At 45.1% G+C, this 13,082-nt stretch overlaps 1 protein-coding gene across 1 annotated transcript in view; it reads right to left on the bottom strand.

The window, feature by feature from the left end:
• Positions 1–13,082, bottom strand: part of PKHD1L1 (PKHD1 like 1) — a 513,959-nt gene that overhangs the window by 435,457 nt on the left and 65,420 nt on the right. The window contains exons 12-17 of the mRNA XM_078766275.1: positions 8,802–8,912; positions 7,111–7,203; positions 3,126–3,388; positions 1,891–1,982; positions 1,457–1,616; positions 1,059–1,203 (exon numbers count right to left, since the gene is read on the bottom strand). Of these exons, the coding sequence (XP_078622401.1) occupies positions 1,059–1,203; positions 1,457–1,616; positions 1,891–1,982; positions 3,126–3,388; positions 7,111–7,203; positions 8,802–8,912 (864 nt within the window). The remainder of the gene's footprint in view (positions 1–1,058; positions 1,204–1,456; positions 1,617–1,890; positions 1,983–3,125; positions 3,389–7,110; positions 7,204–8,801; positions 8,913–13,082) is intronic.

The raw sequence follows: 13,082 nt of genomic DNA, 5'->3' as shown, positions 1-13,082 counted from the left end.
AAGGTACCGCAAAAACGGCTCAACCGATCGCAACGATATTTTGGGTGGGTAATCCTAGGACCCCCTGGAGTAAAATAGGCTATATTGTTTTTCCAATTTTTCCTTTTTTTTCAATTTTCCAATTTTCCAGTTTTTCCAAACACGATGGAATAATATTTACGGATATGAACAGTGATGTGGCTTTTATTGAAATTCAACAAATACTGTTTAGATTTTGATGAGAATTACGAACCTGCAGCGAATCCGGAAGTGGACAGATGACGGCAATGCATGGGTTTGATAATATCCCAATAGAACCGTCATTCAATCGTAATGTTAAATCGTAAAACGTTAATCGTGTTAATCGTTTTGTTAAAGTATCAATTAATGATTGGAATTGAGTGAATACAATTACGATTTTGAATTCGTAATTGTGTTCACCCAACCGTACGGAACTTCACATCAGGATTTAAATATTTGCTTATGTCACGCATGTTGTTGAAAGTTTATTTTTTTATGTTAATGTTATTTAATTTGTGATTGGAGTTATGCTGTTTGGAATGAAAAAAAGATATCGAGTTCAAGTGAATGACGGAATGCCGTGATGGTTTCTACTTTCTAAACGTGAAATTAGCGGATCGCCATATGCAGATTCGCCATTGACTGGGTATGGAACAAACGTACCCGTTTGTTTGCCAACGGGTACGTTTTTCATGGAAGTCCTTCACGAACTTGCTGTCCATGTCTGACGTGCGACTGAAGGTGCTACAGGAATGTGGAATTTATTGGTTTCATGCTTTAGCATTCGCCGTTTCTGCATTGTCTGTTAGTTTCTGGCCTCCCACCCGTGCGTTTCACGGGTACCTCACTAGTAGCAGTAATTCGGAATCCGATCATGGTATCATCTTGCTCCCATATGGAGTGCATGTTGAATCCCCCCCCCCCCTCTCCCCCCAAAGTGGATGCAAGAAAACCAACCTATATCTTTGACTGATCTCAGGGATACTGAAATAAGCAAGTCTTGAAACAACCAGGATATTTGCTCTGACACAGGTGTGCTGTTGGAATGCTTGTCCTGCCTGTGCGTGCTGATGCATACTGCAGCCGGTAAGTGTGTTCAGAACATGTAAATGGCTCTTGGTGGCAGGAACTCTTCACAGTCAATTCCTGCACTTCGTGAATGACCTTAAATGGCTCAGCAGGCCAACCCCGAAGACTCACGCGCTGTTGAGGGGACAGCAAGTGATGCGAGATGGAAAGCGATGACATTAAATAAAGGAAGCATTCAAATAAATATCAACAGCACCGCATAGCAATATAACATGGCTATAACATGTATCACCGAGATAATAAACAGGCGAGAGCAAGAGAACAATATGAGATACACAATAAAAAGGGCCAGAAGTGAAGGGATTGCAGGAAGTGAGGGAATGTGCAGATTCCAGATGAGGACAGGAACAGGAAATGAAAAGATTACCTGGATTTCTGGTAGCTTAGATAATGCAGTTATGAGCCATTGCTCTTCATTCACAACATCATTCGTCTGCTGGCTGGTGAAAGTGGTGTTAGGCCAGGCCACAGCCATATCCACGAATGCATTACCTCTATACTGCTGGAAGAGAAGCTCGAAATAATACCTGCGTCAGATCACAAGGCACAAGATCAAAAAATGAACACCAAACCTCAGGTTATGACGATGATGCTCGGAGATTATGTCCTTTTACGAGGATATTGATACGTGCCAAATAAATCTACCTGACAACTTTTTCCAACTGTGATTGGAGAGGAGAGGTTTTAGTAGGCATAAAAAATAACTGTCAAACCCAAGTTATAACAATTATTGGCAAAAAATTGAAGTTATAACAACTGATGATTCATTGATGAAGGTTCGAACAGTAAAGTAGAGCTCACGGTTTTCCAGCAGTCATCAAAACTGGCAGAGACTTCTGTGAGGAAGATGCAAAATAGCTTCTTCGTACTTTGTTGCTCCACGCTACCTTCTCCTGCAGGAGAATAGGGTTAATCAGCACCTGTATTGTCCATTCATCGAAAGTCACATTGAAATGGCTACCTCGGGTAGCTTTTCATTCGACATGAGTGGTGTGTGCACAATGCCGTCACATACGTGATGAAAGGTGTTACGGCCTGAAGCACACCAAGCCAAGCCTTCAATCACACTGTCTTTATTTATGGATTATCACACGAAAATCTCTTCCCACACATAAAACCAAGAAGGGAGAAAAAAGGGAAAAACCCAAATAGGCCAGTCCAAGAGTAGGCCAGTCCAAGAGTAGGCCAGTCCAAGAGTAGGCCAGTCCAAGAGTAGGCCAGTCCAAGAGTAGGCCAGTCCAAGAGTAGGCCAGTCCAAGAGTAGGCCAGTCCAAGAGTAGGCCAGTCCAAGAGAAGGCCAGTCCAAGAGTAGGCCAGTCCAAGAGTAGGCCAGTCCAAGAGTAGGCCAGTCCAAGAGTAGGCCAGTCCAAGAGTAGGCCGGTCCAAGAGTAGGCCGGTCCAAGAGTAGGCCGGTCCAAGAGTAGGCCGGTCCAAGAGTAGGCCGGTCCAAGAGTAGGCCGGTCCAAGAGTAGGCAGGTCCAGGAGTCGGCAGGTCCAAGAGTAGGCCCCAAAGCAGGCCCAACAGTAGGCCCCAGGGCAGGCCCAGTAGTAGGCCCCACAGCAGGCCCAGTAGTAGGCCCCAGGGCAGGCCCAGTAGTAGGCCCCAAGGCAGGCCCAACAGTAGGCCCCAGGGCAAGCCCAGTGGTATGCCCCAGGGCAGGCCCAGTGGTATGCCCCAGTGCAGGCCCAATACGAGAGGGTAGGAGTAGGCAAGTCCACGAATAGGCCCCAAGGCAGGCCCAACAGTAGTGGGCAGCAAGAGTTCGATAAACGTCACCCTTCAGGTAGAGAGATTGCAGCTGGACACTCCACAGTCCACAACCCCCGAAAAAGCACTCTGCCAAAAGCCCTACTCCAAAATGGCCAATCACTCCACTGAATCACCTTCCTGGCCACTCCCCTGCCCCACAGCCAATCATAGGCTTTATACACATGGACCAAACCACTTGGTCTAACTCACAGGGGGGTGTGGGGGAAGGAAGAAGAAAAAGGTCACAAACCGTAACAAAGGTTAATTCTCCCCTTACAAACAGCACCTTGTCCTCTGGGCGTCCACTGGCACTCGTGAACAACAGAAATTTATCGTCCCCACGAATGTAGAAGGTGTAGGAATGCGATGATGGTGGCACAAAAAACCCAGTGAAGCGGGCTGTGAAAAGATGCTTATTTGGCCACCGCATCGAGGCCTGTCCAACCCAACCGGAATCATAGCCAGGTGTGGCAGAGTCAAACATCGTGGCACTTTCGAGTTTAAGTGGCTTTGAATTGTTCCAGACTTCCAGAAGCAAGCCTCGACCACCTGATAAAAAAAAAAAAAATTACTTTAACCTCAATATACGTATAAGCTAGGGGAATACTCTTCACTCTCTTCAATCCCACTCCTCCCTCCAGGTCTTTAAAACAGCTGTTCACCACCATCTCTCATCTTCCCCCATCCAAAACCTTGAAATTTTCTACCCCTGTTAATTTACCCCAGATCCAATTTTGAAATACCAACTTCTTTCCTGGAAGCCCTAGCAGTGTCCATGTGTTTTATACCTCTCCCACTTCCCACCCCCCCCACCCTTCCCATTCCCCCGCTCCCCCCAAGCCCTCTCCCTCCCACAGATCTCCCAATGTCCCTGTTCTCTGCTGTTGTACTTGTGTGCTTCCATCTCTCTTCCCATCTTGTCTCCCGCTCCCTTTATTGTATGTTTTGTGTGTCCATTTTTTTTTGGCGATTAATCTTAGCTCTTACACGAGCCTCGATCTTGTATACAAAACAAACAAAAAAAAATACAGCACAATGAAATGTCACTTTATAACCTATGGAGAGTTTTTCATGAAGTTTGCATCAGTTGCCCTTCATCTTTCATGCTTACTACCATGTTAATTTAGTGAAGGGCCTTTACATTTGGCCAGACAGATGAAGACAGCTTCAGAGCATTACCTCATAAGAGGAGACTCCAGAGAAATTATCACCTCAAGATCAACATGCTGGAGCAGTATCTTGTACATTCCAGGATCCAGGTAAAACCGTAACACACCGAGCCACCACCCATAAAAGCTTTGTGATGTCAGAAGTTATGAGATGATGACTTCATTTGGTCAAAAAATATTGGCCAAGATGCAAAGACGCGTTTATGGAGGAGTTGGAATTTTTGCAAAATCCACAGGGAATATGAGACTATGCAGAATCATGGACAGTAGGCCTCTGAAGCCTAGTTATTGGGAGAATAAAGGACGGAGAGTCCAATAGAGTGGACGGGGATAATGAGATCAGCGCAAGCAAAGTAGAATCATTGCATCCACTTGAAGTCAGGGATGTGAATGAGTGATGCTGGGATTGAATGCAGGCGAAGCTGCTACTGAGAGCGGCAATCTTGCCAATCAATTCATGGCTTGTGCATGTGCAGGCTCTGCCATGCAAACAGCAGCTCCTTTATTATTGAGTGCTGTCCGATTCCAAGCATTCCCAAGACATTGGGCTGGAGAAAGTGTGAGCTAAACATCGCCCATTCTCTCCCCTCATCCTATCTGTTTCAGCATTCATATCTATAACCTGCTTATTGTGGTAAAAGGCTCGGGAAAAGAGCAGGGCTCTGTCATTCGAACTCCTTTTTGTGTTGTCTCCATTTAGGAACCTCTACATGTATGGACTTACTTCCTAGTTTTTTTTGATGATGTGCATGGAAAGATTCTAATACGTGCAGTGCTGGGTTAGTGAAACAATCTGTATGATTCTGAACGTGCTTTGTTACAACAACAACACCACCAACAACACCAACAACAACAACAACAACAACAACAACAACAACAACATGCATTTTAAGGCCATTTTCCCAGCCAGAGCGGGGGTTAGCCTTGCGGTCCCCACGACAATCTTCTCCATTTTGCCCTATTTTCTGCATCTCTCCTTGTTAACCCCCTTGCCCGCCTTTCTTCTTCCACCATCTTTAGCCAAGTCTTTCTCGGTCTTCCCCGTGCTCTACTTCCTTCTACATTCATTTCCATCACTCTTCTCAACCAGTCACTTTCATCCTTCCTCAACACATGACCAAACCATCTCAACCTGTTCCTCTTCACAGTATCCATCACAGGCTCTATTCCCATCATCTTTCGCAATTCATCATTTGTCTTCCTCTCTCTCAACGATACTCCACACATCCACCAAACCATTCACATTTCCACCCTTTCCAGCCTTCGTTGCTGCTCTACGTTCATTACCCATGTCTCGCTTATTACCTATCTCGTTCATTACCCTGCTTTGTTAACACATAATAATTGAAATGCAAGTACTCAAAGAATAATGAACAGCCCCGAGTGAGCCGACAGTCATCTCAAGGTTGTTTTGGGGGAACCCCTTCGGTAGTCCCCCTGATCTGAAATCGAAAAATGTAAGACTGAGCGATCCTGTGGACCAATGAGTACAAGGGCTGTATTGGGTTTCAGAGCAATCGGTTGGGAAATAAGGGACGAGTAGGGATCCGAAGTTTCAGGGGGTGACCCCATCCCTCCTCCCCAATTAACCAAGGTACCATTTATTACTGGAATTGTAGTACGAGGATAGTTTGCAAAGATGTTAATTTTTTTTTACTGGACTGGACTGCTGCGATTGCATGGGCAACCTGCTTGACCATTGCTGCGATTGGATAGCAGCGAGTAGGTTATTCGGGACCATTGAGGTTGTGGTGCACCCTTCCCTAAGACATTCAATTGACCCTCAGAGACGATGCCGCACCACTGGCCTCAACAGTTTTAATGCTTCCCCCAGTGCTTGTATTATATTGAAATTTATAGGAAGGGATAGGGAGGTGATCAGGAAATGATTTGCTGCACTCGTGCAGGTGTAGATAAGATCATGCTAATTGGGCCGATAGGATAGCGCAGTGGTAGTGCACTCCCCTTTGAGCTGTCTAGTCTGGGTCTGATTGCTGACAACACTTCGCTTTCATGCTTGAGCTTCGCAGGCAGAGCATTGCTTCAAAGGAATAAACTTCTTTCAAGGGGACATTAAGCCGATTACACTGCGACAGAAGCCAGGCAATACATACTGTATTGTGAGACATCTTTTTTTTTTTAAGTCGTTGTTCTGGTGACAACCACTTTAAAGCCAATTATATAATTGTAACTTATATTAGCGCGTTATAGATATTTCCAAAATGCACAATAACAATAAATAACAACAACAACAACAACAACAACAACTCTTTCGATGTAGCTGTGTCTATGAGCCTGCGCTGCTGGACGCACGTGGTCCACCAGCAACCCCTTCCTCGTGAAACTGCCTACATCCAGAACCAATGCTCACCTCCACTTATTTATTCCTCCCTTTTCCTGCCTGTGGAACCACCTACTGCACTCTTCCATCCAATTCTTCCCTCCAGGTCTCTGGGAGTGTTCGCCACCATCTCGGGTCATCCCCCGCCCGGAGCCATGATCTTTTCTGCACCCGTTAAACCAACCTCCTCCCCCCACTCCCCCCCATCCCCCCTCTTAAAAATTTGCTCATGTATCCATCTTGCCCACCCCTTGCGTTCTACCCTAACCCTCATCGTTACCTGCATCCCTTGTTCATCTGTCTCCATCTACCTTCTCCCTCGCTCTGCTCTTGGTGTTTCCCCCTGTATCCTGCTCTTCCCTTTGTTATGTTGTGTCCTGATCTGTTATGTGCCCCAGTTCTACATGATGCTCGACCTTGTATAATAAAAGCATGTATATAAATATGTAACATGATAATCAGGATCATTATTCTTGTGTTAACACGAAGCCCGAAGATTTAAAACAATTAATTGACGACTTTCACTCTTACAACCTCAACTCATTATCACTATTGCAAATGTGAAGTTTCAATCCAATCCTAAACCTGAAGTATAAAACAACCCAAGAGGATTAAATTAATTGAAAAGTATCCACTGCAACCTAAAATGGCAATGTAACCTGACATCGTGAAAGCAACGTCAGGAAGAAAAAACCTATATTAATTCATGGTGAATTGCCTAAGGATCCGGTGCTGAAAGTGTGTCGATAAGGGACGGAGACCTGGATGCAGAGTGCTGTTAAATCCTTGCAAAGCAGCAGGTGTTTCACAGATGATATTGCTGTCGTTTACTTCAACTACACTGCACATTTGACCTGGGTGGGGAAAGGTAGTGGGAGGGGAAGCATAGATATGTGTCATCAAAAAAAAAAAAAAAATTCAATGGTAGACGTCATACTTCGAACACTACGTTCAATGAAATACTAGTATTTGTGAAGGCGGGTGTTGGTTTGCATCGGCAGATCATATTAGCGATTAAACCAAAGACAAACGACAGGACAGATAAGGCCAATACCCATTTCCCAATTACACGACGAACGTGTTCTTTTATTAATTCTCCCCTCGTCTCGTTTCTGGAGTCTGGTGTGTGGGATCCCAATATAGAATTTAGTTTATTTCATTGCCGTCGCGTTTCATTGTTATCGGGTCCATGAATAAATCTTTATTTTTGTACATTTTAATTCGGTGTCACGTGCATTAATTTCCCTGCAGGATCGAAGCTGCCGTGGGTTCGTTGAAGGTAAGCGCTTGCGCAGCCTTCCATTTTCCTTCTTCCTCCCGCACTTATTACAGCACAATCCGTGTTTGGTCGTGGCCTCCATTAAAACCGTTTAGGCCTATCCGCGGTCTCTGGTGTTAACCGGAGTCGCACGACAGTATTACCTCGATGTACAAAGCATTTACTTCTGAAATTTGCAGCCGATTTCGTCCAGCAGAAGCCGAGAAACATATTTTCAGTCCCCATGTTAAAGCTGCATGCCGAGAAACGACCCCTTGTATAAAGGGAGGGGCGCTTTGCGCCTCCCTTTGATTCAACCAAAGTATCAACAGCCATTCGCTGGTGTTTTATAAGGCAAAGGTGAGCAAGTGGAAAACTGAATGGGATTGCTGTATTATGAAAATGTCAAGGTGGTGTGTTATGAGCAGCTGACAAAGCGAGTTCTTCTGCCAGTAAACAAAAAGATAAGTTGTGCTAATATAGTCTTTCTTTCCAAACAATATGAAAATGAAAATATTGCCTTTAGCAGTTTAAAATTCCATAAAAAAATTATGCTGGCATAAATAAACAGGTCCATTTCCCAAAAAACACCTCTCATTAATGTCAAATATGACTGAACTTAATGAGATTGTGATGGTTCATTTTTATATCTCATCTCTAACTTCTCCGACATTGATATCTTTTTTACAATGCCGCAACCTAAATGTCCCATCGCATAGTCCCATGGACCCTACCACAGGACAAATAAATCCACAATATTTGGCATTGTGCATCTCATGAGTCTCTTCAATCATAAAATATAGGCCTAATTTCCAGTGGCCTCACTTTCTCACCACTACCTCAAACAACACCAACATAAATGCCCTGCTAGTGCATGCATTGATATTGGTGAACAGTTAAAATGGATAAGGTAAGAGAGCATAATGCAAGTTCAAAAATGCATCTAAAATTGTTTATTCCACTTAAAATTGAGGATAGAGATTGTAAAAAGGGAAAAGTTGCTCATTATTGTAGTTAGTATGCCACTGCTTAACAAAAACTGCACAAATTAGTCATATATCTCTATAAACATGTAATGAAGAATTGATGGCTAGGTTCCTAAATGAGAGACATCTTGTTGACGATAGACAAGTAACAGCCCTTGAGGCAGTCACAGTGTGGTGTTGTCTCTGGGATTGTGCAATGTACTCTTACCTCCAACCAGGACACGCACAGGATGCTCCGTCTGGTCGAAATGCTGCCCGCTGATAGTGAGGAGTGTGCCACCCAGTTGGCTACCCACAGTGGGGTTGACGCCCAGCACCTCTAGGGAATGGCGGGTATGTGGTGATTATGGTTATGTTGTTGTTTAATATGCAGCCTATGACTGCTGGTTACATCACTTTCTGTGCTGCTGATGCAGTGCCCCCATTACCAGTCATCTGATACTCATTTTGCCAACCTCAGAAGAATGGCAGGCTGAGTCAACCCACCTGGTGTTATTGCAACAGCACAACAGGGGCTCAAACTCAAGATCCTAAGATCTTAAGCCAGCCACCTTAACAGTTAAGCAAACCCCATGCTTGATATTATTATAATGAGCAATGATTGCCATTGGTTGCGATGTTGCACAATATAGGTCTCAACATATTAGTCAATTCCAAGTATAAGAATATGATCTGTTATCATAATCCTTCACAAAGACATGCTTGCAAAGTCAACATAAAGCCTTATATTGGTGCTTCAGTACGAAGCCTCATTGTGAGCTATCCACATTTTTGGGGGATACGAGGTCGAGGCTCATTTAAGAGCCAACACAGAACATAAAATAAAAGGAGCGGGAGACAGGAGGCAAGAGGGGGGGAGAGAGGGAAACACAACACCAGTAGAGATATGCACATCGTGAGATCCGTGGAAGGGAGAGAGCTGGGGCGGGGTACACGGGAAAAACAAGATGGACACGACAAGAACTTTCAGGAAAGAAAACGGAATTTGAAGGATGTGGATTAGGGGTGTATTAATGGGGGTAGAAAAGATCAAGGTTTTGGATGGGGGAAGATAAGAGATGGTGGTGAACAGCTGTTTTAAAGACCTGGAGGGAGGAGTGGGATTGAAGAGAGTGAGGGAGTTTGTTCCACAGGCAGGGAAAAAGAGGAATGAAAGAATGAAGGAGAGCAGAGAGTCTCAATTTTGGGAGTTTAACCATAAGAGGGTTGCTGACAGATCTTGTGCTTCCTGAAGGAATATTTGGGGGACAAAGCACAGACAGAGCAGGGGGAGCTAGGCCAGAGACGAGTCAGTAGAAGACAGAAACACCAAACACCACCAGAAACAAAATAATTCACTGGATTACTTGATGTCAGAGACAGTAGAAATGGGAGACCAGTCCAGATGTTTGATAGCTGCTTGAAGACCTTGCCAGTAGGCCTGAGTGAAATGACAGACACGTCGGTGTTGAGGAGGAACTGTGGTGAGAGAGTGAAAGGCCTTCAGAATCAGCTTCATTGTGGGAGATACCAATGATTCTAAAAGCCTTGGTTTCTACAGTGTGAAGCCAAGCCAGGTGCGAGGCAGATGCACCAGCCCAGAGGGGAGAGCAGTATTCCATCAAGCTGCAGATGCTGCCTCACAACAAGATTCAGTGTATGTGGTGAGAAGTTCGGTAATGCCAAGGAAGGACATAATCTGTCAATTTCCCGACCCGGATTTCAATCAACGGACAATCATCTCTTCTCGACTTGGTTATGACGAGCTTCCCTGAAAATGTCTGGTGTTCTTCTGCTCCAATCGGCTCATCTGATCATGTGCTTGTTAAAGTGGACATCTCTCTGGCCAATCTCAGAGAGCCTGATTTGCAATCAGCAGGGGGATTTGCAATCAGAGTTTCCTTCTCCTAGGTGGACTGCCTACCAAGGCTAAAGAGCTCAAACTACCCTGGTTGGATTGGTGAGTGTCACAGGAAGTCCTCACAATGGAGGGCCATGCCCACTACACCTCTAGGGTACCAACCTACTCCGAGATCCTCCAGACATTTAGCCAGTGCCCTCAAGAGCACTCTTACCATGGTGCACCACTAGGAAGTAGTCCGAAAGTCTTGGCAAGGGAAGAGGCTATGTACCAGAAGAAAGGGCTCACACACTCAGCCTTCTTTTCGCTTGCAGAGCTATCTGGCGACCGTAGTTAAAAACGAGTGGTAAACCACATCGCACCCGACTGCAGCACCAGCCGCGTACACCTGCCCTGTGAAAAAAAACCACAAGCACCACAAATATATATACACACACAATCGCACATATATAATAGGATTAGATTCAGTAATATAGTTATATCGTAGTGTTCTGTTTGGCATTTAAATTATAACGTATACCTAGGGATCGATGTTCGTTGTGAGAGTGAGTTAGCATATGTCTGTTTCTTTCACCCCTTCTACCTTTCCAATCATCTACATCTCACAACAAATGCACTATTACTCACTGTCAGACCCTCACATGCCTCATTCTTTCGCGGAGAAGTGAACGCAATCTAAAGGGAGGCATACGCAGTTAAAAAGTGAGTTGGATCAAGTTTTAAGCCAAACTCCTCCCAACCCAGCCCACCCCCTCCCAGGCGGGATGCCTCTGCAGCACGGCTCTGCCAGTCAGGTGTGGCCACAGCGAGGGAGGCAGTGCCCCACCAACAGCCATCATGGGCCCCTCAACCTCCCCCGCAAAACCTGCGCCAATGAGGGGCGCCAGGCCGATTGGGGAGATGAGGGGCCGCTAATGCAGGGGAATAGGGAAGGAATAAAATAAGGAATGCACAGAAGCTCAGTGTAATCTGAGTGGGTCTTTTTAGTGAGCAGTTCCGTCAAAAGAGTCTTGTCTTGTACTTAAAGTAAGCAGGCAGTCCGAGTGGGTCGTTTCATCATCTCAGAGCCTTTTCTTTCAAACTGCTGCGCCCTTCACTTTCTCTGTCCGCATCATTTCTACATGGACATCGACGTTTCTTCTTTCTTCTCTTTTCCGACTTTCTCTCTTGAAGACCACCCCACCTTTCTAACTTCTTCTTCTTTGTGGACTGTTCAGGGTTTTTACACATGAAATATCACGCCGGCACCCCAGTTATCAGCAAGCTGCCCAGGTCACGACCTCCCCTCGCACCTCAGCACAAGAAACCACCGCCACGCAGACCATCACATTCAGCACAAGAAGGAGCGACCCCATACAATAGGGCACCTTCAAAGTGGAGGGGGTTGACCAGGAGGAGCACGGAGGAGACGAGCCCGAACCGCTGAGTCACTGGTTAATTACAGCCTCAAACAGAGATGCAAAAGGTGTGTCGGGTGCGTAATATAACCCCATACTATCACGTTCATACTCTTAATTTCTGATCCTCCCAAACTCTGTTTTTTCTTCAGCTGTCTGGATCCATTTTTAGTGTACAGGTAATAAGTCCCTGCAATAAGACATCTGCGGTAAGTTGTCATCATGTAGGGGACAAGGGGAATGTAAGAGTGTTGTTAATTATCATACGTTTCGATTTGCCCCTCTTTGAATTCTCCCGCCATTTTCCCATTATAATTTCCCAACCGCTATTCCTCCCATCATATCCCGCTCAATTGCCCATTGAAATAAAAAGCATGGAAGTTTTATTATTCTGTCTTGACTTGTCATGCTCGGGTTTGATCTGGAATAACGCTCCCAGAGCAATTGGTCCCAAGGAATAACTCTAACGGCAGCCAATAGAGTGCGACATGTAGTATTAGTTCACTCAGCCAATTAGTCGCCACTACGTAGTTGCCAGAAAGGTTCCCTACTTGCTTTATTCACCTCACAGATATGCAAAAACCAAAATCCTTCTGGGAGAATGTCCTGTGGACAGATGCAACCAAATTGGAGCTTTTTGGTAAAGCACATCATCTCTATGTTTACAGAAAATAAAATGAAGCCTTCAAAGAAAAGAACACCTTCCCGACAGTCGAACATGGAGGAGGATCAGTGATGTTTTGGGTTTGCTGTGCTGTCTCTGGCACTAGATGCCTTGAATTTTGTGAAAATGGTATCATGAAAAGCATGGATGCCAAAGCATGGCATCATAAAGTTAGGAGATTACCAAGGCATTTGGGAGCGCAATATTCAACCCAGTGTCAGAAAGCTGGGTCTCCGTCGAAGGTGATAGCAGGACAATGACAGCAGGACAATGACCCCAAACACACTTCAAAACGCACCCAGGAATGGCTCAAGACAAAACGCTGGATTGTTCTAAAGTGGCCAGCAATGAGTTCAGATCTAAATCCCATTGAACACCTGTGGGGAGATCTGAAAACAGCAGTTGGGAGAAGGCACCCTTCAAATCTGGAAGAACTGGAGAAGAGTGGATCAAACTGCCAGTAGAGATGTGGAGGAAGCTGATTCATGGCTAAAGGAAGCACTTGACTGCAGTTATTTTGTCCAAAGGCTGCGCTACCAAATATTAAGTCTGGGGTGTCAATAATTTTGTCAATACCATTTATTTTTA

Source organism: Myxine glutinosa, chromosome 12 (assembly GCF_964187855.1).
Source record: "Myxine glutinosa chromosome 12, kmMyxGlut1.1, whole genome shotgun sequence".
Lineage (NCBI taxonomy): Eukaryota > Metazoa > Chordata > Myxini > Myxiniformes > Myxinidae > Myxine > Myxine glutinosa.
Note: the sequence above shows the minus strand (reverse complement) of the source record. Positions and strands in the feature narration are given on the sequence as shown.